The sequence below is a fragment of the Vicia villosa genome, linkage group LG1 (assembly GCF_029867415.1).
Source record: "Vicia villosa cultivar HV-30 ecotype Madison, WI linkage group LG1, Vvil1.0, whole genome shotgun sequence".
NCBI lineage: Eukaryota > Viridiplantae > Streptophyta > Magnoliopsida > Fabales > Fabaceae > Vicia > Vicia villosa.
In genome coordinates, this window is record NC_081180.1 from 144853221 (window position 1) to 144875305 (window position 22085).

Genomic DNA, 22085 nt, shown 5'->3' on the forward strand with positions numbered 1-22085 from the left:
GGATTGGATATGAAGGAGCCCTGCGCGGAGCAGGGTCCTCGGCAAGGATGATGTCCGGGGGAGAATGAACGCCGAGCGCGGTGTTGGTGCCGAGCAAGGCGTGTCGGAAGGCCATGAACTATACATGGGCCTCTGAGGCTTATTGGGCCGAAAGCGGTGTTGGGCCTAGCCTTGGCCCAGTCCAGAACAGTAGTCCACCTAATTTTTCATCATGTTCCAACATAGTGTGCATAATCACATGAGCTCAATTAAGTGGAATATTATTCTTAAGGGAAAATAACATTTGCATTTCCACATCAATAATCTAAGCATAGACAATTTTGGGACTAGCAGATAGGACACAAATAATGTAACATCCTATCATCAACAGAAAAATTTCCAACCGACTAAAGAGGCGTCCAAGAGTGACACCATAAACACACTTTCTCTTCTTGCAAATTTCAAGTTCAGATAAGCAACTTATGCTATAGCAAAAAGTTTTCTTATCATAATTATCCCAAATAGAATCAAAATTAGCCCAAATCGCATTTCCAACAAAATGGATTTCCAAACATTCTCCTAATTATTGTGTGATAAAAGAAATGGAAACAATTTTAATAGAGGAGGTCAACTTATTAAACTTCAAATCCAAATTGCTATAAAACACTCTTACTAAGTTAGGGTAATATGACCATGATCCATAACTAAAGTCACTACTCATTAAGTTTCAAATAAATTTGGAAATGAAAAACTAGCCGTAGGAAAAGAGTCAGGTACTATATATATATATATATATATATATATATATATATATATATATATATATATAGGCAAATCCCATGCATGTTATTATCTACCAATACAACTCCCATGCTTGAAATGACAATTCCATGAACCAAGAAGAAATCCCCCTAGCATAAAGTGACTACACACTGCATGCATTGTAAAACGCACCTAGGCACTATTCGACCAAGCTTTGGACGACCCCTAATACTTGTAGTACAAGTTCGACAAGCTTTGGACGACCCTTAGTGCTTGTAGTACAGGTTCGGCCAAGATTTGAACGACCCTCTACTTACTTTCTCCTTTGTTTGGACGACCCCAAACTGGCCCCATATGATTTCGTCCTTTCTCTGGACAGCCCCCACATGTCCATATCTGATTGCCCTTGTTTATATACCCACTCAAATTCAAAGTTACACACATTTACACCAAACTATTGTTAAATAAAATGGCTCAGAGAAATTTTATTGTGTTATTGTAACAACACACTACAATAGTTATATCATCAACGATCTAACTACCGGTTTCTCATTTAACAATATCGAAATATTGGGTTTCAAAATACATTGCAATTCCGATTTTATTAATTTGAAATAGCATATTGAAACAAAATTGCAACATTCCATTGGTGAAATTATATATGAACTTTCATTATTTAATGGATCTAATTGATGTTAGTCCTAATGGTGTAGTACTCCTCCAAGAAGAAAATGAAGAAGGCATCTAATTAAAAACACAGAGACGAAAGAAAAAGAAGAGAGAGCGTGAGAGGAAGAGTCCAAAGGAATCAATGGCGACGAGTACCAATAGCAGCAACAGCAGCCAGCCCTACAAACCATACCGTCATCTCAAAACCCTAACAGCCCACAATCTCGCCGTCTCCTGCGTCAAATTCTCCAACGACGGAACACTTCTCGCCTCCGGCTCCCTCGACAAAACCCTAATCATCTGGTCCTCCGCCACACTCTCTCTCCTCCACCGCCTAACCGGCCACTCCGAAGGCATCTCCGACATCGCCTGGTCATCCGACTCCCACTACGTCTGCTCCGCCTCCGACGACCGCACCCTCCGCATCTGGGACGCCAACACCGGCGACTGCGTCAAAATCCTCCGCGGCCACACGCACATCGTTTTCTGCGTCAATTTCAATCCTCAGTCCAATTACATCGTCTCTGGCTCGTTTGATGAAACCGTTAGGGTTTGGGAAGTGAAGACCGGGAAGTGTATTCATGTTATCAAAGCTCATGATATGCCTGTTACTTCCGTTCACTTCAATCGCGACGGTTCGCTTATCGTTTCCGGTAGTCATGACGGGTCTTGTAAGATTTGGGATACGAATGCCGGTGCTCTGTTGAAGACTCTGATCGATGATAAGCTTCCAGCTGTTTCGTTTGCCAGATTCTCGCCTAATGGAAAGTTCATACTCGTTGCTACTCTCAATAATACCCTTGTGAGTTTTCAATTTTGCTTGATTCATACCTATGTTTTGGTTTTCAAATTTTCTATATGTTTGTTTCCCTTTTTTGCTTAGTTTGTGATTTTACTTCATATAGATTGTTGAAATTTAGATGATTTGTGGAATGTGCTTGTTGAAAACAATTTAAGCTATGTGGAAATAGCTGAGATTAATTATTCTAATGTACTGGTTTGTTCTGAATTGAATGTATCTTTTTATTCTTGTATTGATTGATTGTGAGAGGAAGTGTTGAGAAAATGAATTGATTGGTATGTTGTTTTGATTGGCTTAAGCCAATGAAGCACGGACATGATATGGAGATTCGTTCAGTCATTGAGAAATCTTGGATTGGATACAATACGATTGAGATGCATGTATAAAAAATTAAATTAAACATTTGATAAATTATCCTCTAACAAAAACCAATTGAGTTTGCAAAATTTGATAGTAATTGGTAATGAATTATGAGAAAAAAAGATAGTTAGTTGAGAGAAAAGGAATTAAAGGAAAAGTTTGATTCTTGTCATAGAAAAATGAAAATGACAAGGTAATTAAAATTGATAAAAGAAGAATTAAGGTTGAGGAAGATTGATTCATGTTCTAGAAATACGAATAGTCATGAGATTAACTAGACGTATTTGCAGCATATTGAAGACGTGTCAGATACTCCTTTGATATGTACCGGCGACATATCAGAGCATATTGGTGTATCGGTACATATTGGATATGATACGGCATATATTTTAGAGTATTCATGCTACGTTGGCTTAAGCTCTTATTGTAGTATGCAATTCTTCAATTGAATAGAGAACGAGGATTAACTCTGAATAAACTTTGTTTAAGTTGTTTCTATTAAGTTCTACAATCTCTTCTAAAAGTACATATAAGTCTTATGGCATTAACATAAGGACAATAAGTTCTTTCAAATATGTCTTTTTAATAACTACTTGTCCTGCCAATATTTTGTGGGTTGAAAACTAGGAAACTATGTTCTTCTATGAGGTTTTGTTATGGTTGTTGTAATGGTTTTTATTTTAGTTTTGTTGTCTATTTTTACTGGCTGGTGGAGTGTTAGTTTGGTTGACCCTGGGTTTTCTATGATAACTTCCTGACATTTCTTGGTGCAGAAGCTATGGAACTATGCTACTGGGAAGTTTTTGAAAATATATTCCGGCCATGAGAATAAGGTGTACTGTGTAACTTCCGCATTTTCTGTGACAAATGGGAAATACATTGTGAGCGGTTCAGAAGATCGATGTGTTTATCTGTGGGATCTTCAAATGAGAAACTTGATCCAGAAACTCGAAGGCCATACAGATACTGTTATAGCTGTTTCCTGCCACCCAAGAGAGAACAAAATTGCTTCTGCTGGCCTTGATGGTGATAGAACTGTGAGGATTTGGGTGCAGGATTCTTGAATAAAGGCAAAATTTTAAGGGAATATATATAGCTCTTTTGTCATACAAACTGAGTTAATTAGAAGAACTTACCATATTTACATTTTTCATTAATTAAATGGGTAAAATCTATTGGTTATGGCTCTGTGGAGATTAAAATTAGAGTTGTATATAGCAAAAAAGAAGATAAAAAACTGTCCATTAGCAAAGTTACCTCGTGTATTTTAGTTTACGTGTCTGATTTCAATACTAGTTCAATAGAATAAAAAGCCTTCACCCATTGCATTTAACCAAAATAAAATAGTAATTTGCAAAAGTGCCTCAATGTGAAAATGAAAACCAACCGCAGGTTCATTTTTCCTGCATATGTTTCCCTTCAATTAGACAAAAATTAACAAATGCTGAATAGTTTATTGTCCATAGGTTAAGGCATGTCCAGAGATGGTTGCTGAACATAGTGAAAGAGTTATGCAATAAAAAGAAGTGCGGTCCAATCCATAGTTTTAGCACGATTGTTTTCTTTGTCCACTCCACCCAATCATATTAATACTTATAATATTCTAGATGTATTAATTAAGAATTGCTCAATTTTGTGACGACTTATGGTTAATTAAGAATTGCTCAATTTTGTGACGACTTATGGTTAATTTTGAGATAAGATCATTCTCTTGATCTTATTTTTTTCGTTTCTATTTAAATAAATGATTTTTAATAATATTTAGGGTCTGTTTGTTTCAGTTTTAAAAAAATAAATTTTTTCTTTGTATTTTTTAAAATAGATTTTCTAAAATTGTTTTTAGAAATATTATAAGTTTTTTTATATTCGTTTTTTCTTAAATATTAATATCCTATAATATAAATATACACCAAAACTTAGTCAAAATTGCAATTTTTCAAAAAGTTGTATTTCAAAAATATAATTTTTATGAAAATCTATTTGAAATAGCTTCAAAATTAAGTGATTTTTTAAAATTTTGATATCCAATTTTTTTCCCCATAAATAGATGAAATACCTAAAATCACATTTTAAGAATAACTATTCAAACAAAATTTTTCTTTGAAGCTTTAATAAAAAAATTATTTGTAATCTTTTTTTTCACAAAATTATGTAACACTAGAAAAATCATTTTTAAAAAAAGTCAAAACCAACGGGCCCTTAAGCTTTCTGTGTTTTTCTTCTAGTTTTGATGTTGGGGTATACTCTTTCCTCTACCATATATGAGGATATCACACACTTAAAAATCCGAAATTGTCCTTCATGTATTTGGAGATGCATTTTTTAACGCACCAAAATCTCACTAAACTGTGCTATTTGAGATTCATCTCATTTTGAACAAAATATGATCCAGAGATGCATCTATGTATGTTATTTGAGTGTATTCGGAGATGCATCTCCGAAATGTTCTATGAATTCCTTTAAAAGGTTTTGGAAGTGTGTTAATTGCAAGAGTCATTTATTTTGGAGATGCATCTCCAGAAACTCCTTTGAATCATATTAAAGCAGCACCATTGTCACAACATCGTAATTTTTTAAGGCCAGCTTATATTAAAGTAAAATCCAAATAAAATGAAGTTATATTAAAGTTAAATGAAAGTAAAAATTCATACATTAATCCAAAAAGTCAAGATCTTACATAAAATTTGTCCGAAATTATAAAAAAGTAATATTTCAAAACATAAACTAACAATTCGGTATGTTTAACCCCATGACTCCTCCTCCTCCGCTTGTACTGCACGACATTCCGTAACTCGGTAACCATGATCTCTACGAGGGTCAATCGGGCACTGCCAACCTCATAGAATCCCAACTCTATGTCTGCTTTATCCATCTCTATAACATGCCAACAGACTGTCGTCACGCTCTTTGTATGGTCATCCTGAGCCTCAAGTACCTCATGGTTAGTTGGCCTGGGTGGTTTCTAGGAGCGTGTGATGTCATGATAGGGTGTGACACCTTATAGAACCATGTCAAGTAGCCCTCAACATAAGCCCGCTAAAAAGGAATTGGCATCAGACGATACTCCTTTGGTACCAGGTGACTCTCGAAATCATCCAGTATCGCACCAAGATCTTTGCGACAGACGCTAGAAGGAGCGGACTCATAGGGAGTTCTCAGAATAATCTGCTAGTAGACAAACTGACGCATCACTCGCTCAGATAAATAAGGATACATAAGAGAAGACCACATGCTGAGCATTACAAGTATAAAGAAATGATGCCAGACTAACATGTCTGAAGGTGACCTTCGTATGAGCAGAATCAAATGTCACTTGGTATCAAACGACCAAGAAAGACTTTAAATGACTCGATCACACTATTCCTCCTGTACGAAACTTCCCTCCTAGTGATGCGAAAGAAGTGTGAGATGATCCATCCTTGAAAATGGTTCGGATAAAATACTAGTAACAAGTGTAAGAAATGAATTATGAAAATATTAGTAACAATAAATTATCGTAAATAGTGTGCAACTCACTATCATTTGATTTGTCTTCCAAAGACAACTATCACCCGACTTAGAGTACAGATAGACCAAATAGGCAACCTCCGAATTATACCCGTGAATCAAAGTCAGGTCAATGAAGTACTTAAGGTAGACCACATCGACATAGGTTGCCCTTTTGTCCACAAACATGAATGTGCTAACCACGAACAAGAGGTAACACCTCAATGCGTAACGTCAGTGGTACTCTACCTACATATCATCCCCTACACTATAGATTATTTTTATAAAGGTTTTAAAAAACTAAACCTAGCATGGACACCTCTAGTGTCACGTGCCTTTCGTGAGGCCTCAGCTAGGTCAGTCCCCAAATGAGTAGCCATCAAGTTGACATCTTCCTCTCGACTGATCCTCTCGTGGTCCAATAATCTCCCCCTGATGGGAAGATGCAGGAGGCATGAGACGTCATCCAAGGTGATGGTCATCTCGCCTATAGGTAGGCAGAAAGATGACGTCTCTAAATGCTACCTCTAAGCAAAAGTTGTCTGCACGCTATGGTTAATGGTCATGTAAGCAGAAGAATATAAATTGGTAAGACCGGAATATCGAATAACATCAATGAACCAAGCACCAGTGGGTTGTACCCGCTCCAAAATCTTCCTACCATGGTTAATCGATTTCAAACAATTATGCTCATGTAAAAAGAAACTATAATCACCAATATGGATTTAATTAGTTGACAACATATGTATTACAAAATAAAAGGAATATACTTATTCATGCCATACATGCCTAGCAGCATGATCTGCATAAAGATGAAGTAAGTAGATATCAAATGATCATCCTGGGTAACTCTCTAATAGGGCATCAACATCGACGGCGACTTCCTCATGTGCTTCAGGGGTAACACGGGATTTAGGAAATTCAGGTTCTAATATATCATACGCTTGAGAGGCCTGAGAGGTCTGAGAGCTTCGGCTACAAGAACCAGACGAGCGAGAACCTTGGGGCTGCAAAGCAGATGCACCATTAAACAAGTTATCAGAAACATGTGGCCTTATGGTTCTTGCTGCAATCCTCTTACGTTGTACTGACGCGGTTTAGGACACACACTTGAGCCTAATTCGACCAGTGTTGTTGTTAGCCATTGCACATGCGTTTGAAACAAAGACTAATATAAAACATTACAAGAGAAATCCACAAACTCCACAGAATTACCTAATTTTTTGCTTGAGTCCAATCGGGAGATGTATCTCAGAAAATAATATAGAGCAAATTCGGAGATACATCTCCGAAAAAACCTGCAATAGTCTTTCATGATAAAACCCCTTTTTCACTCTACCAATTCCAAAAAAATCTCACTTCATGTTCTTCTAGCCTACCAATTTTGTTTACACTACTATCTAATGTACCTAAAACAACTAATGGAACTTAAACAACTAACTACAAATCACAACATAAAGGTAAATAGAATTTTTTTAAACTTACCAAATAAAATTGATGAGAAGTAGAAGATTTAATGTTTGAGATGTTAGAAACGAGGAGAAAGAGCTCCAATGATATAAGCTTAAATGAATTGATGAGAAGTAAAATCATTGCAGAGCTCAAATAAGTTTTTTTTTAAAAAAATTAGAAAATGAAGAAGAAGGCAGAGGGAAGGATTAGGCGCGAGATATGAAAGAAATGTGTTCAGAGATGCATATATGGACCACCCACAATTGTTTGAATAAATGGTATTTATGGAGATGCATATTCGGACACACTTTTTACACATACGGAGATGCATATTTAGAATAAATTTTGACATAATAGGAGTGTCTCTTCAATTTGGTCTGAAAATGGCTAAAATAGGTGCGTCTGATGATGCATATCTGAACACCAAGGGTATCAACCCCTTCAATGTTTTGCTTTGGTTTTTGTAGTTTACTCTTCTGAGTGACAAACCTTCCTCTCCACCGGTTATATTCACGTTTAGTGGTTCTTCTCACACGATTAATTTTTTATTGTACTTTGTTGCACGCCTCCATTTCCATTTTTTCCCAGTTTTCTCCACTTTCGCTTTTATCTTTTATTGATCTAAAACACCAAACTTACAACCTTCTTTTTCATTAGGATTCTCTTCTTTGCTCATTTTTTCTTTATTTCTTTTGACTGGATATTTAGGTTTCTTGATATTTTTCTCGATTCTATAACTAATTTTTGTTTTGATACTAGTTGATAAAACTTATTCTTTACATAATAAAAATGAAATAATTTTTAATAATTATTGGTACAAACAGAATTTAGGAGTATAGAGAAATAACACACAAACAGACTGACATGGATTAATTTGGTTCCTTCCAAGAATTGAAGAGTATTGGATCTCTTCATTCCCAAATGATCAAGTTCTGGGTCTCTCTGAATAGCCACTCAATAACTTCTCGATCATCAACTTTTCTTCATCTCTTCGGTGAAAGGTTTGCATCACACCTTCCCTTGGCCTTTTTCTCGCTTTCCAATTTTGAATTGGAAACACTACCTTCATTGGTCTTTATCAATTATGTTATCCCAATGCATAAAATTAATTTCCTAATTTATTATTAATTTCCTCTTAAATCTTTAATATAAGCCTTCATCTCGATTGTCGTCTTTTATTCCATGTATTGTTCGTTGTTGTTATGTTTCATTGAAAGAGTATGCTGATGTCTAGACCATTCGTCTTTGTTAGAACATTTTCTCAGTGATTGTGAGTGACGACATTTGTAATCTTCATCATCATTGCCATGTCGTCTTGGTCCTCCATTTTGAAAGTTGGAGTTACAATATTTTTGACTTAGTTTATCTTGAGATGGCTTAGAGGGAGTTCAACTTTTGGTCACCACCACACTAGTTTGATCTTGAGGGATGGATTATTAAGTTGGATATGTAATTTTTAAGCTTTAGCGATGATAAATTGTATACCTTCTTCTCATATGTTTTTTTTCTCCGAATGGGGTTACAAATACATTATGATGTCAAAGTAAGACATGGTGTAATATCTATCAAGTAAGATAAGATAAATTGAGGGATCATACCTTATTGGTGAGTCTCCTATGTATATAGTAGGTAAACTCGTAAACATTTTAGTGTGTTGTTACTTTTACTATAGTGATCATTGATATCATATTAAGATAAATATCATGTATTGACGTCAAAGTTTTAGATAGGTGGGACCATATATATGGTTTGCATGAATTCCTTTATGTGTGTAATGATAGAAACATGCAATGATGTAAGTGCTTCTAGAGTCCTTATATGTTGTGATCTTTACGAGCAGAACAGGTGGCCAGTAACTACGAGGCTTGAGCTTTTGGGCGGCTGAGAGAAAAAAGGTGGTTGTACCTGCAAGGCACTCTGATGCCAAAGTAAGTGTTTGGACAACAAGGTACAACAGAAAAGTGAGAGAATTTGGGTTGAAAAGTGAGTACCTTTCCCTCTGGGGTCAGAGGGCTATTTATGGGAAAGTTTTGTAACGCTCAAGTCCATTTTTTGGGGGTCCACGCGTGAATCGCGGCCAAGAGACACGGAAAGCTAGCCGTTGCCGAGCACTTGACTTCAGCGTGCTCGACCCTAACTTGGTGAATGCCCGGAACGTATCGGGAGCTTGCTGCTGCGTGTTTGGGCCATAACGCGTTGGGCTTATAGAGTGGATTGGGCCAATTTTGGATAATTAGGCCGGTCTGGAACATGTTGGTTTGTTTATTTTTCAGGATAACGATAAGAGTAGCTTATACTCCCTATAATCTATTATATTCACGTACCCATGTAGGGTTTTCTATGTATTAGGCTAGGTGATTGGCATGTTAGCCCATTCTAATATAATTTTTTATTGCATAGTCTAATCCTTATTTAGGTTTGGCCTCTTAAACCTATATAACTATACTTGTTAAGAAGGGATGATTATCTCATTTGCATTTTGTAGACAAAAATAAACCTGTAACTTTTTTACTTGCCTTGATATGGGTGCATGATCTTCAATTGGAACTGATTGATTTTGAATTGGATTCTAAACAAAATGTTGATAATTTCAATAATGCAGGGGATATGTTTATGAGTTTGGTACTATATTAGCTGATGGTAGACAATAATACTTTGCTTATTTAAAAATTCTCATGTTAGGTTTATTAGGAAACAAATTTGCGAGTCAACTAATGTTAACCCATATTTTGTGAGTTAATACATGCTTTTGTAGTTGTTTATCTAGTCTTAATATTTTGTTTATTTGCTAAAATTTGCTGCATTTCTATTGTCTTAGTTATTTTAGCTTGGAGCATAATAGATGCTCCCTTTTATGATTTAATTTGTGTTTTGTGTATGCAAAGGTTAGCAGAGTCAAGCTAAGGCAAGACTGAATTAGTCTGCTGATGGAGAATGAGTTGAAGGAACTTGGATAAATGAGAATTAATATTGGAAGCTTCTAGCTAGCGAGGATAGCGTGGAAGGAAGTACTAAATGGAGGGAAAACTCGGTGGTGCTGAAAATGAGAAAGAAATTATTCAAATTCAAAGATAAGAGTGGAAGCGCAAGAAGACAAAAGTTGGTATGATAGTACACTAATCCTGCAGAGAGCGCCACTTGCACCTGTTGTGGCAGTCTACCATATTACACCTTGTCTCATACTTTTGTCTCCCTTGTACGAAGATTCCTTGATCCAATGCTGGAGAATTGCGTGTTGGCGCTACTTTATGTAGGCTTGATGTAATTTCATGAACACAAGCTCATGATCCAATGCAACATGCAAAACCCTAATCCTTGGTCTATAGATAGAGTTGTATTGAAGATTGAAAGGAGTTCAGCAATTCCAAGAAACCGTTACAAAGAGTTCAAGTGTGTAGATAGTGGAAGTTTGAAAGAGTGTTCTTTCCTCAACCAATTATGTGTCAGTTGATGAGCGTTGGTGCGACTGGAGTTATCTCTCGAGGATTAACCATCTCAAGTCATTCTCTAAGTTCCTCTTAGGTTTATATCTTCTGTTCAGTTATTGTCTTAAGACGTTTCCTTTGAGAACCATGTTTGTAGCTTGCACTCAGCTCATTGTGAGCTAAACCTTTTGTAGTTGAGCAATGTGAAATTAATATTAAAGTGTGTTTATTATATATGTTGTGTGGCCAATGCTTGCTTTACCATGTGTTTAACTGATTAAACACTCATTCCTTTGATTAATCAACTTAGAAATAGGTAACAACTTCTTGTATTGAGAGATCCTACAATAAGTGTATTTCATGAGTAAAAATGGTTAAAAGAGTAGGATAGAGATATTCACTTGACCTAGTTTACTTAGAGATAAAAAACTGCAACCATTAAGGAAAATCAAAACATTTAACAGACGTATATTAGGGTTACAAGTGGAGCTTAGAGATTTGTTTTTCTTGCCTTTTTATGCATGCTTTTGAATGATGTAGAGATACACCACTAGATCCTTCTGACCTTGCCTATCACGACACCACACAACATTAACACATAACTACACTAAAGATATTATTGGATCAAAGCTCAACTCAATCACTCTTAATACATTTACACTAGTTATATCTCTACACTTTTGGTACTTGTTCTAAGTGGAAACTGAATTCAACTCAATTCATATTATTATTTTCCCTACTAAAGCTTAAATTGAAAGAATAAAATTTATACAAAAGTCACATCTAAGTAGTAAACACTCCTTGTGGATACAATACTCTTATATTTATTACTTACTGCAATCAAAACATGTATACTTGCATGTGACACCTTTGAAAAGCGAGCAACTAACAACTATATTCTTAGTTCATCTCCTACATTTTTAATTGATATTTCAACATGTTATTACTTAAATGTTAATTTCAATTTTTTATAATGAATTTATTCAATATCTTTATACATGATTCAAATATAATTATCAAATAAACTTATCATTGTTTTTTTAAACATGAGAAACCTATTGTTCGACACCAATGAGATTGTTGTTATTGCCCGCATCAACCTTTGAGACTGACTAGTCAGAAGAAAGATCTACTTCTATGTGAGATTCTTCCATTTTTTCTTTATTATCAAAGTAAGAAACAGTTCCCACCCATGGAGGATCCACCCATCGGTACATATATGTGCCTGACGACTCCACTAAGCCAGCGAGTCCCTGTTTAACCATTTCTTTCCGACTGTAGTGAAAAAGGTAATATTGACAATAACTCTGCTTCTCCTAAAAACAAGATGATTCATAATCTCTATATCACCAGTGCCCCAACCATGTGTCACCCTATAAATATTGGTAAAATGGCGAGCTCGTCGCTCATCTCGAGCTGCTATAGTTATATATGAATCCATATAAGATTTGATGGAGGAAACAAGACAAAAAACCACCTCCCTAAAATATTGATTGTTGGAGTTTCCCACTTCATCTTCCTCAGAAGTACTGACGGGGAAAATTAGTGCTCTCTACATAACCCCTCCAAATCTAAAGCTATCATTAAGCATAATAAAGTTGGGATTTATGCTATTAACGTATAGGGATCAACATTTGGGACATCAAGGTTTTTGTATATCACCGTGTAATACGATGAACTGACTTTTTATCGAAATGTCGCGGTAAGCAAGAGTCGCCACCGACTTTTATTTTATCCAAATTAAATAGAAAGGCTAAAAGAACAGGAAAAGGCCTTTTAAAAAGATTTTGAGTTCGGGGGGTAATTTATACAAAGGGAAGGTTTAAAAAGCACCCTTTGCATCCATGGTTTTCCATGGGCTCTTAATTGCTTTGCTCTTTGTTTTCAGAAATATAGAAGAAGAAGAAAAGTGGACTTTAGCTCGTAAATGAGCGTAGCCATTTTTGAAGAATTATGAGAAAGAATATAGAAAAGTTTAGAGCAAGGCAAAGCAATTAGGGGCAATTACCTTATAGTTTTGAAAAAGGGGTTCTTTTAGCCTTTCAGGGTAAAAGAGTCTATCCATGCCATGGAGGGCAGGAAGCCTTTCATTTGGATGTTGAAGGGTCGTCGAAATATCCTTTGCCATAATTCTGTCCCATGCCATAGAGGGGCAGGTAGTCTAAGGGAAGGATCAGAATAGCCTTTCGTAGGCAGCCAGAGGATACCTCAGCCTTTTCGTAGGCAACTTCCGAGGGTCGAGGTCATATTAGTGTATCGAAGGCAGCATCATTAGGGACTTATGACCTTTATTTGTATCGAGGCAGCATGGCTGAGGTATCCTCGTATTCGAGGGACATGGCTATTCTGCAAAAAAAAACACAAGGCAACAGGCAACAAGGCAACAGGCAGCAAAGAGGTTACCCCAAAAGTGTGCGTGGGTGCAACAATCATGTGATTATATTCAGAAAATTATCTTGTAATTAGGTGATTCTAATTAATTACAGACTTGCACTCCCTAGGATTACTAACCACGCAATAGTATAAACAATTATGGGGAAGGGGAAGTGAAACCAGCGGAGGAGAGGGGAAGTGAAACCAGCGGAGGAGAGGGGAGTTGAAACCAGCGGGATTAAAAACAGAAAACATAATAGTTTAGGGTTTAGGGTTACCGATACTCGTAGCTTTGGCAATTGACAAACCCTGAAGATTTGGAAAAGGAAGAATAAACAGAAAAATGGGTGAGCGCATTATCGGTTCGGAGGCAAACAAAATTAACCCTAAAAATAAAAAAAGATAAAGAAATTAATAAATAAATATATAAACAATAGATGCTTAGCTTCGAATTTGATCTGACATGGTTGGCAGTCGGAGGAAGTCTCGGAGTAACCCTGAAAAATGGCAAAGGCAAAGGAGAATGTGAGTGTATGCATAGTTCAAAAAAGATTAAAAGGGTAAACCCTAAAAAAGGGAAACAAAATAGACTTTTAGAATGAAAAAGGCACTTAGCTTTGTGAGGGGCATGGCACGTAGTCGGAAGGTACTTGAAGAGTCAGCCCTGAAAAGGCACAGAAAGGAAACATATTCAGTGTAGGGCAAAACCTAATTAGGATTCAAATTGAGTATAATGGTAAATTGATTTAATTAATTATTGGTCTCGCGACCTAATTAATTAAATCGGGATAAGAAAATAAAGTCAAGCACAAAAACATTTTTTGGGATTTTTTGGAATTAAAATAAAGCATATACGAATTTTTGGATTAAATAAATAAATAACTATAATTAAAATAAATAAATATAATAAGTAAGTATATATAATAAATATATTAAATAAAATAATTATATTAAAGAAAAGAATTTAAATAATATATATGTATATTTAACCAATTAAAAGAAAAAGATGAATATTAAATATTAATATGTTAAAAGAAAATAATTAAAATAAAATAATTATTATTAATTATAAAAAAGTTTTTGAAAATAATATATAGTTTATATATAGTAAAAAAAAGAACAAAAAACATATATATATATATATATATATATATAAATATATATATATATATATATATATATATATATATATATATATATATATATATAAATATAAATAAATAAACAATTTTATGTAATTAAATATAAAAAAATTTGGAAAACTTAGCTGGCGATCCAGTGTGGCACGCATAGGCAGTGCATGATGCTCCTTCGTATCTTGGCGCGTTGGATCTGGATGAGAGATAATCATACGACTAAGATGGTGAGGGAACATTGTACCACGTGTTTCTTAACGCGCCAGATCCTTCAGAATTCAAAAGCAGCGCGCGCGTTTTCTGGCCAGTGCGAAGATGACACGTCTTCATCTTCAACCTTGGGAAGATTCAGAAACCTCTTTTTACAGCGCTTTTCACAAAAGCGCTATAAAAGCATCACCTGAAAATAGCGAATAGGTGCAAACGTATACAAAAAAATTTCGCGAGGGATCCAACGTGTTCGTATGGATCTCACGAACCTGATCATGGCCTTAATTGGATCAAAAGGGACCTGTATAAGAAAGCCCTAAAAAGTTCCCGAAAACCCTAATATGGCAAATTGTTCGTAACAGCATGATAACGTCTCAAAATTTCCAGAATCGATCATTAGATGATAATAAACATATATATACAATTAAATATGATCAATGATGCTTGTATGATGCAAATCGAATCAAGTTTAGAATTGACAAACCGTGGCAAGTTGGGGATGATTCTTGATGCTTTAAGGCTTAAAGATGATCGAGAATCGTCCAGTGATAATCAGGGAACAAGTCTTGATTGATTGCAACACCTGAATTGGCTTAGAACTTCAAATTGACTCTTGAATTTTTCTCTCTTTTTGGACTCGGGATAGAAGCTCTTGGAGGCAGAAAATTGTAACCCTTGGGGTCTGCACTTGTTACCTTTATATAATAGAATAGTTTAGGTCAATAAATGTGTAGCAAATCTCTTTAAATCTTTGATTCCTATCTTGAGAAATTTGATTGGAAATTTTGTTTTGAAAGCTTCTAATTATGGCCAAAATTGATTCACTTTTCTCTCAATCACCTATGCACGAAATTATATTGATTTTGGAGTATATTTGAGGATTAAAATAGATCCAAATCACATCTTTTATAAAATATTTGATTTTCTTTTAATTTAAATGATTTTAATTATTTTTTAATTGAATAAAAAAATGAAATTAATCATATATTTTCGTGGCAAAGAGATTTTGGGCTCTTGGATACTTGGAGACCAAGATTGAATCAAAATAACTTAGGCCCATTTGCAAAAATGTTCAAATTCTTTCACATTTTTCCCTCCAAAATAGCTCAACTTTGACAAGGCCCGTCTCTCTCAATTTTTGAGATATGGAAGTGTTCTAGGATTTTTTAGAAACCTTGGAGAGTCCTCTAACCAGTGTCTTTGGTCTCATATCAAAATGATTTTCCATGCTCCTTATATATCCTTTTGAAAAAAGTATCTTTTTGTTGACTTTTGAAAAGGACCTATAATGTTTTGGTCCATATCTCTCAAATGAAGCATTTTTAGACTTGGCATGTGATACACAATTTTGTAGAGAATCAAATTTCCTTAAAAATGAGCTTTGGATGGAAAATTTCTGATGTTCCATGTGAGAGTTATGGCTGGTCAAAGTTCAGTTGACTTTTCCTATGCAAAACCCTAATTTAGCAACTTTTTGATTTGTTGATTTTTAATCTCTCCTTGATGAACCATGATCAATTCTTGATCAAATGGTGAATGATACTTCAATATGAGGATCTTGACAAAAAATCAGGAGTTTTGACTTTATTTTGACCACAGGTGACTTTTTTAAGTTAACTTAGTCGACTGTTGACTTTCTGAACATTTGAGTGACCAATCCTTTGAGATGAGACTTGATACTTGTTATGGAGATGATGTGAGATATGTTGAGCCATATGAGATGCCTTGGAGCCATTAATTCACTGGTTTTTTCTTTGAATAAGCCAAACCCTAATTCTCCGATCTTTGCTTAGGAGAGTGTGTCTTGAAGCTTTGTGTTTTCATTTGAATTTGAATAGGAGAAAATGTGTGGGAAAATTTTGGGGTATGACAGCTGCCCCTGTTCAATCTTCTTAAACCTGAAGATGTAGAGTGGTTTGTATGCCAGTCGGAATCTGAGGGTAGAAGAGGATTGAACACCAGAATGCCCAGAAATTTGCCCTCGCTGAAGTAGGGACTTTTGCCGGAGATGGGCTTGAAGATGCCATCCAGTAGTTGTTTGAGTGTTGATCGTTACGGAACCGTCCGAGGTTTCCGCTTTAGATTTTGAAACGCTGACTGTTTGAGGAACCGTTCGAGGTATCGACTTAAATCTGAGGGTAGATTGTTTAAGGAACCGTCTGAGGTATCGACTTTAAACCTGAAGGCAGATCATTAAGGAACCGTCCAAGGTATCGACTTAAATCTGAGGTAGATCATTAAGGAACCGTCCAAGGTATCGACTTAAATCTGAGGTAGATCATTAACGAACCGTCCAAGGTATCGACTTAAATCTGAGGTAGATCATTAAGGAACCGTCCAAGGTATCGACTTAAATCTGAGGTAGATCATTAAGGAACCGTCCAAGGTATCGACTTAAATCTGAGGTAGATCATTAAGGAACCGTCCAAGGTATCGACTTAGATCCGAAGGTAGATCGTTAAGGAACCGTCCAAGGTATCGACTTAGATCCGAAGGTAAATCGTTAAGGAACCGTCCAAGGTATCGACTTAGATCCGAAGGTAGATCATTAAGGAACCGTCCAAGGTATCGACTTAGATCCTGAAGGTAGATCGTTAAGGAACCGTCCAAGGTATCGAACTAGATCCAAAGGTAGGAGTTGTTTATTTGACTGCAGCAATGACTTGAAAAAGCAAAGTTAGTTTCTTATGCCATGTCATGATGCATCTAATGCGTTGATGTGACGGGACTCTCAACATAAATGAGAACCTTGCATGTTATGTACGCATTTGTCACGATGCATTATGTATTATGTATGAACATGTATGCACTTGTATGAATATGTTTATGATTTATGACGTATGACTATGATTTATGCTATTTGACACATCTTGATTGAGAAGGTGGATCTCCATGTCATTGTAATTTTGATGTTTGATCTTATCTTGAAGATGCTCAGCTGGGGATTTATGATTTCTGCTTGGGGACGATCAGTAACTTGATGTACCCTGATTGGGGATTAGAGATATTAATACACCATGTTGGAGAAGAGCAAAGTTTTGGAGAACCGGTAGTGTTGAAGATGTAAACTCTGTTGGGGAGATATGTTTGAAGATATCTTCTTGAGGATTGCTCTGTGGGGATATGATCTTGTGAAATCGGAGTTGTGGGAAGGCATGGATGCCTTGAACATTGCCCCCAGTATTATAGTACCTACCATTCCTGGATTTGATTAGGACACACCACTGAGTATTGATCAAGATGTCAAACCGGTCTTGCATAGATTTGCCCCTGCTAGTAGGAACTTTTGGAAAGATTCGCCTTGCGAGGACTTTATGATATGTGCACTATGGGAGACATGCCCCTAGTAATCATAAGCCCAAGACAATGTCCTGTGTTGGTTGAGAAGTAGCTTGAGATCTTCTTGGATGCATGCCCCTGATTGGCATCCTTGAGATATTCTTGGAATCTTGACTTGATTACCCCGGATTGATTGGGAAATAGTTTGAAACTCGCTTGGGATGTATGCCTTTGACTGTTTGTCATTTGAGATTCTAGGAATCTTGACTGGATTGCCCTAGATTGATCGGGCAAAACGTGTCATGCCCCTTGTATACGTAGGAGACATTGCTTCTTGGAGTAATCTGTGTTGGTCGGGATAACTTTGAATCATTAGCCATACCCTGTGCAAATTCATTCTGATGCTAACATTTGAAATTATGTAGCAAAATTTGTTTAATAATGAATTCATGAGATGCAATGCATACGTTTGTCTTGAGTTTTTTTGAAAAACGTTAAAACAAGAGAAGTAAAGGTGTGATATTTGTAAAAACATGATATTTGTAACAATGAGATGTTAGTAAAAACGTGATATCTACTTGGCATTTGTGGTAAACCTTAAGGAGTCAGGATACCCTTTTGGTGACAGTATGCCTTCGAACTAACCATGCTTCAATTAGGACTTTCAAGGGTTGTAACGTGGCTTGGTTCACGGTTTAAGAAACAAAGGATAAAGGCTCAAAATTTGATTGTACCCACCCCTCTTCGTGATGATCTTCAGTCCTAAGCTCAGTTAATTCAACTTATGCATTCAGGTTTCATGAGACTTTTGATAATGACGATGGTTCAAAAGCAAAGAAAGCTTTTGAGATGGCAGTCACTTATTCCTTTTGGTAGTCATAACATTGCGTTGTTCAGGAATTTATTGACTTCTCTTTTTTCAACTTTTTGGTATCCCTAACTTTTGCCTGAACTGTCTATTTTGAGCTTACAGTCAGTGGGATGCCCTGATTTTTGCCTAAGTCATCTTTTGATTTTTGACTTAGCAAGCTTTTCTTTGTATATATGCTTTTTCATTTTTTTCCTTTTTGAAAGATATTGACTGCCTTGTTTGATGATTGATGAATCATCATTGTCTTTTGATTGGTCTCCTCAACACTTCTTTGATGTGTGCGGTTGAACGTTTGTGATTGAAACCTTTGTTGAAAGGTGTACTGAATGATTCTCTTAAAATAGAATGCACAGCCAAATTAACTGAGAACTACCCTGCCCCAGGTTATGATCAAGGGTTTTAATTAGTACAAGAAAGAAACTTCTACTTCTTAGGCTCAAAGGGGTTAACGAGGGATTAACATCCTTATATCTCCACTGTTTAGGAATTGAAACAATGCCTGTACATCGTCAACATAGTCCGTTCAAAAGCATACTGTATGAGGTTGCGATATCGTTTTCGTCATCCTCCCTCAAAAGGCTTACAACTTAGCAGGAGTTGAATAAACACAAAACATATGCAAAGTAAATACGCAGTTTAAAATGAGTGATAACAAAATAATGTATTCAAGACAAACATATGCAATGCACTGATGATGATTATTAAAATATATAATGTCTATCATAATTCGAATGTTTAAACAAACAGAATAAAATTTGCGCATGAAAGTAAATCTAATGATTAAAAGTTCATCCACTTAGACATTAATCAGTCTTGTCGTGACTAGGCATAGGAGCGGTGATCACCACAGGAGTTCTCGGATGGTTGAATTCAATTTCTCCAGCATCGATCATGTCTTGAATCTTGTTTTTCAATGACCAGCAGCTATTTGTATCATGACCAGGACTATCAGAGTGATATGCACACCTCACATTAGGATTATAGCTACGAGCAGAAGTACTAGGATTCTTAGGGGGATCCTTTAAAGTGATCAACTCCGACTTCAGTAGGTGTTGTAATGCTTGAGCCAATGACATATTGATCTTTGTGAATTGACGCTTAGGTACATCTGACTTGCGTCTTTGTTGTGGAACTGGTGTAGAGATCAAAATTGTCCCCACAGGTTGGTTGTGTTCATTGCAACCTTTCCGATTGTGCTCAGCATTAGTCAGGTGAGGTTCTTCAGATGAGTTGAAGTCAATGATCCTTTCATCAATTAAGTCTTGAATCTTGTGCTTCAATTGCCAACAATCCTTTGTATCATGACCAGGACTATTCGAATGATAAGCACATCTCGCATGGTACTTATACCCAGGAGTGAGGTTGGTAGGAAATGAATATGGAGGCAATAGAGTTATCAAGTTCTGATTGAGCAGTTGTTGCAGAACTTGAGACAGCGGCATATGCAACGGATTAAATTCTCGCTTAGGTTTGGATTTCCGATTATCTTTACCACCTTGATGCTTATGTTGATTCTTCTCCTTCTCGATCAGGAGTGCCTTTAATTCTTCTTGCCCCTTGGCCAAATGAAAGATTATTTTTCGGAACTGGTTATTCTGAGCCTGAAGATTTTTGACAGATTGTTCGAGATCCATTTTCTTGCTGAAATAAACAGCGAGGTCGGATGAGAGATCTATTGTAAGAAACCTGTTATGCGATGTTATGAATGCAAATGCAATGTTTTTCAAGGATCTATAGGAATTTAGTTAGCAACATTAAAATGATTTGGTCGCATCTTTGTCTGAAGAATCTTGGTTTTCGTCCTTGAATGTCCTTCTTTGAGTATCAAGCTCACCATATCGAGTGGGTCATCGCCTCTGATTCAGGATACTTCTGAACTTGAAGATACATGGCCAGAGGAAAATAAATCCTCTTGCCCCTTGATAGGTACTGAGTCTCTGAATTGGAAAGTACGTGGCCAGAGGAAAATAAATCCTCTTGCCCCTACATAGGGATTCAGTCCTTGATAAGAGCACCTGAAATTGCGCGCCCTAAATTCCTAAGATCCTTGAAAGGGTTAGTTAAATCATATTATGCTTATGATGTCATGATGTCATGAATGTTATGCGGATGCAGTGCATTAGGCATAATGTGAGATAGTAAGGACAAATAAGTCCTTTTAACACAACCTGCAAGGCAATGAAGGTTAGTGGCAAACACAAACACGTCACACAAGTCAACAAGTCACACAAGTCACACAATTTCCTTAGGCTCGGCTTGCATGGAGTTTAGATCATGTGAGGTACCATTCCCCAAAGGTATTTCTAAGGATAGAGATGATATCAGCAACGGGTTCTACCGAGTTACCCAGAATTGTCAGCCCCTCTAAAGCACCCTCGAACATGATACATACATACCATGCAATGATACTTTGAGAAAAGACCTATCTGAGTTGTAGTATCGGGTAGCGACTATGCTCTCAACATACATCAAGAGTAGTCCCCACACTACGTTCCTAAAAGTCAGGATGGGTTAAAGGTTACTAAAGGTCCTTAAGCTCCGACTCACCCACGGACATCCGCACGAACCTCCCTCATACAAGAGAAGCATGCAAACACCCATAGAGGCCTAACTTAAGCGTGAACTCTCATATTGACCAATCCTCCACATACATGAAGGAGGTCTCCATGACTATGCCACTTCCTATCTTACATGTACTTGAATCCGGGTGTAGGATTCGTCCTTCAGTTAATTCCCAAAACGCCCCTGAAAAATAAAACAAACAAAGCAAACAATAGAAAACATTTAAAGTGTTCCTAAACTTTTAAGGTAACCTCTCTTTTATAAGAAAATTCTCCCCAGCAGAGTCGCCAGTTCTGTAATACGGTGAACTGACTTTTTATCGAAATGTCGCGGTAAGCAAGAGTCGCCACCGACTTTTATTTTATCCAAATTAAATAGAAAGGCTAAAAGAACAGGAAAAGGCCTTTTAAAAAGATTTTGAGTTCGGGGGGTAATTTATACAAAGGGAAGGTTTAAAAAGCACCCTTTGCATCCATGGTTTTCCATGGGCTCTTAATTGCTTTGCTCTTTGTTTTCAGAAATATAGAAGAAGAAGAAAAGTGAATTTTAGCTCGTAAATGAGCGTAGCCATTTTTGAAGAATTATGAGAAAGAATATAGAAAAGTTTAGAGCAAGGCAAAGCAATTAGGGGCAATTACCTTATAGTTTTGAAAAAGGGGTTCTTTTAGCCTTTTAGGGTAAAAGAGTCTATCCATGCCATAGAGGGCAGGAAGCCTTTC

At 36.4% G+C, this 22085-nt stretch overlaps 1 protein-coding gene across 1 annotated transcript; it reads left to right on the forward strand.

Annotated features, from left to right (window-relative positions):
* Positions 1-1286: 1286 nt before the first annotated feature.
* On the forward strand, positions 1287-3800 carry LOC131644412 (COMPASS-like H3K4 histone methylase component WDR5B). Its single transcript, XM_058914905.1, has 2 exons — positions 1287-2212; positions 3346-3800. The coding sequence occupies exons 1-2, from the start codon at positions 1553-1555 to the stop codon at positions 3634-3636; spliced, it is 951 nt and encodes a 316-aa protein (XP_058770888.1). The 5' UTR covers positions 1287-1552; the 3' UTR covers positions 3637-3800.
* Positions 3801-22085: the final 18285 nt, after the last annotated feature.

Coding starts and splice junctions, on each gene's coding strand:
- LOC131644412 (XM_058914905.1), top strand. CDS start 1,553: ATGGCGACGAGTACCAATAGCAGCAACAGCAGCCAGCCCTACAAACCA. Junction 2,213..3,345: donor CTACTCTCAATAATACCCTT/GTGAGTTTTCAA, acceptor TTCTTGGTGCAG/AAGCTATGGAACTATGCTAC.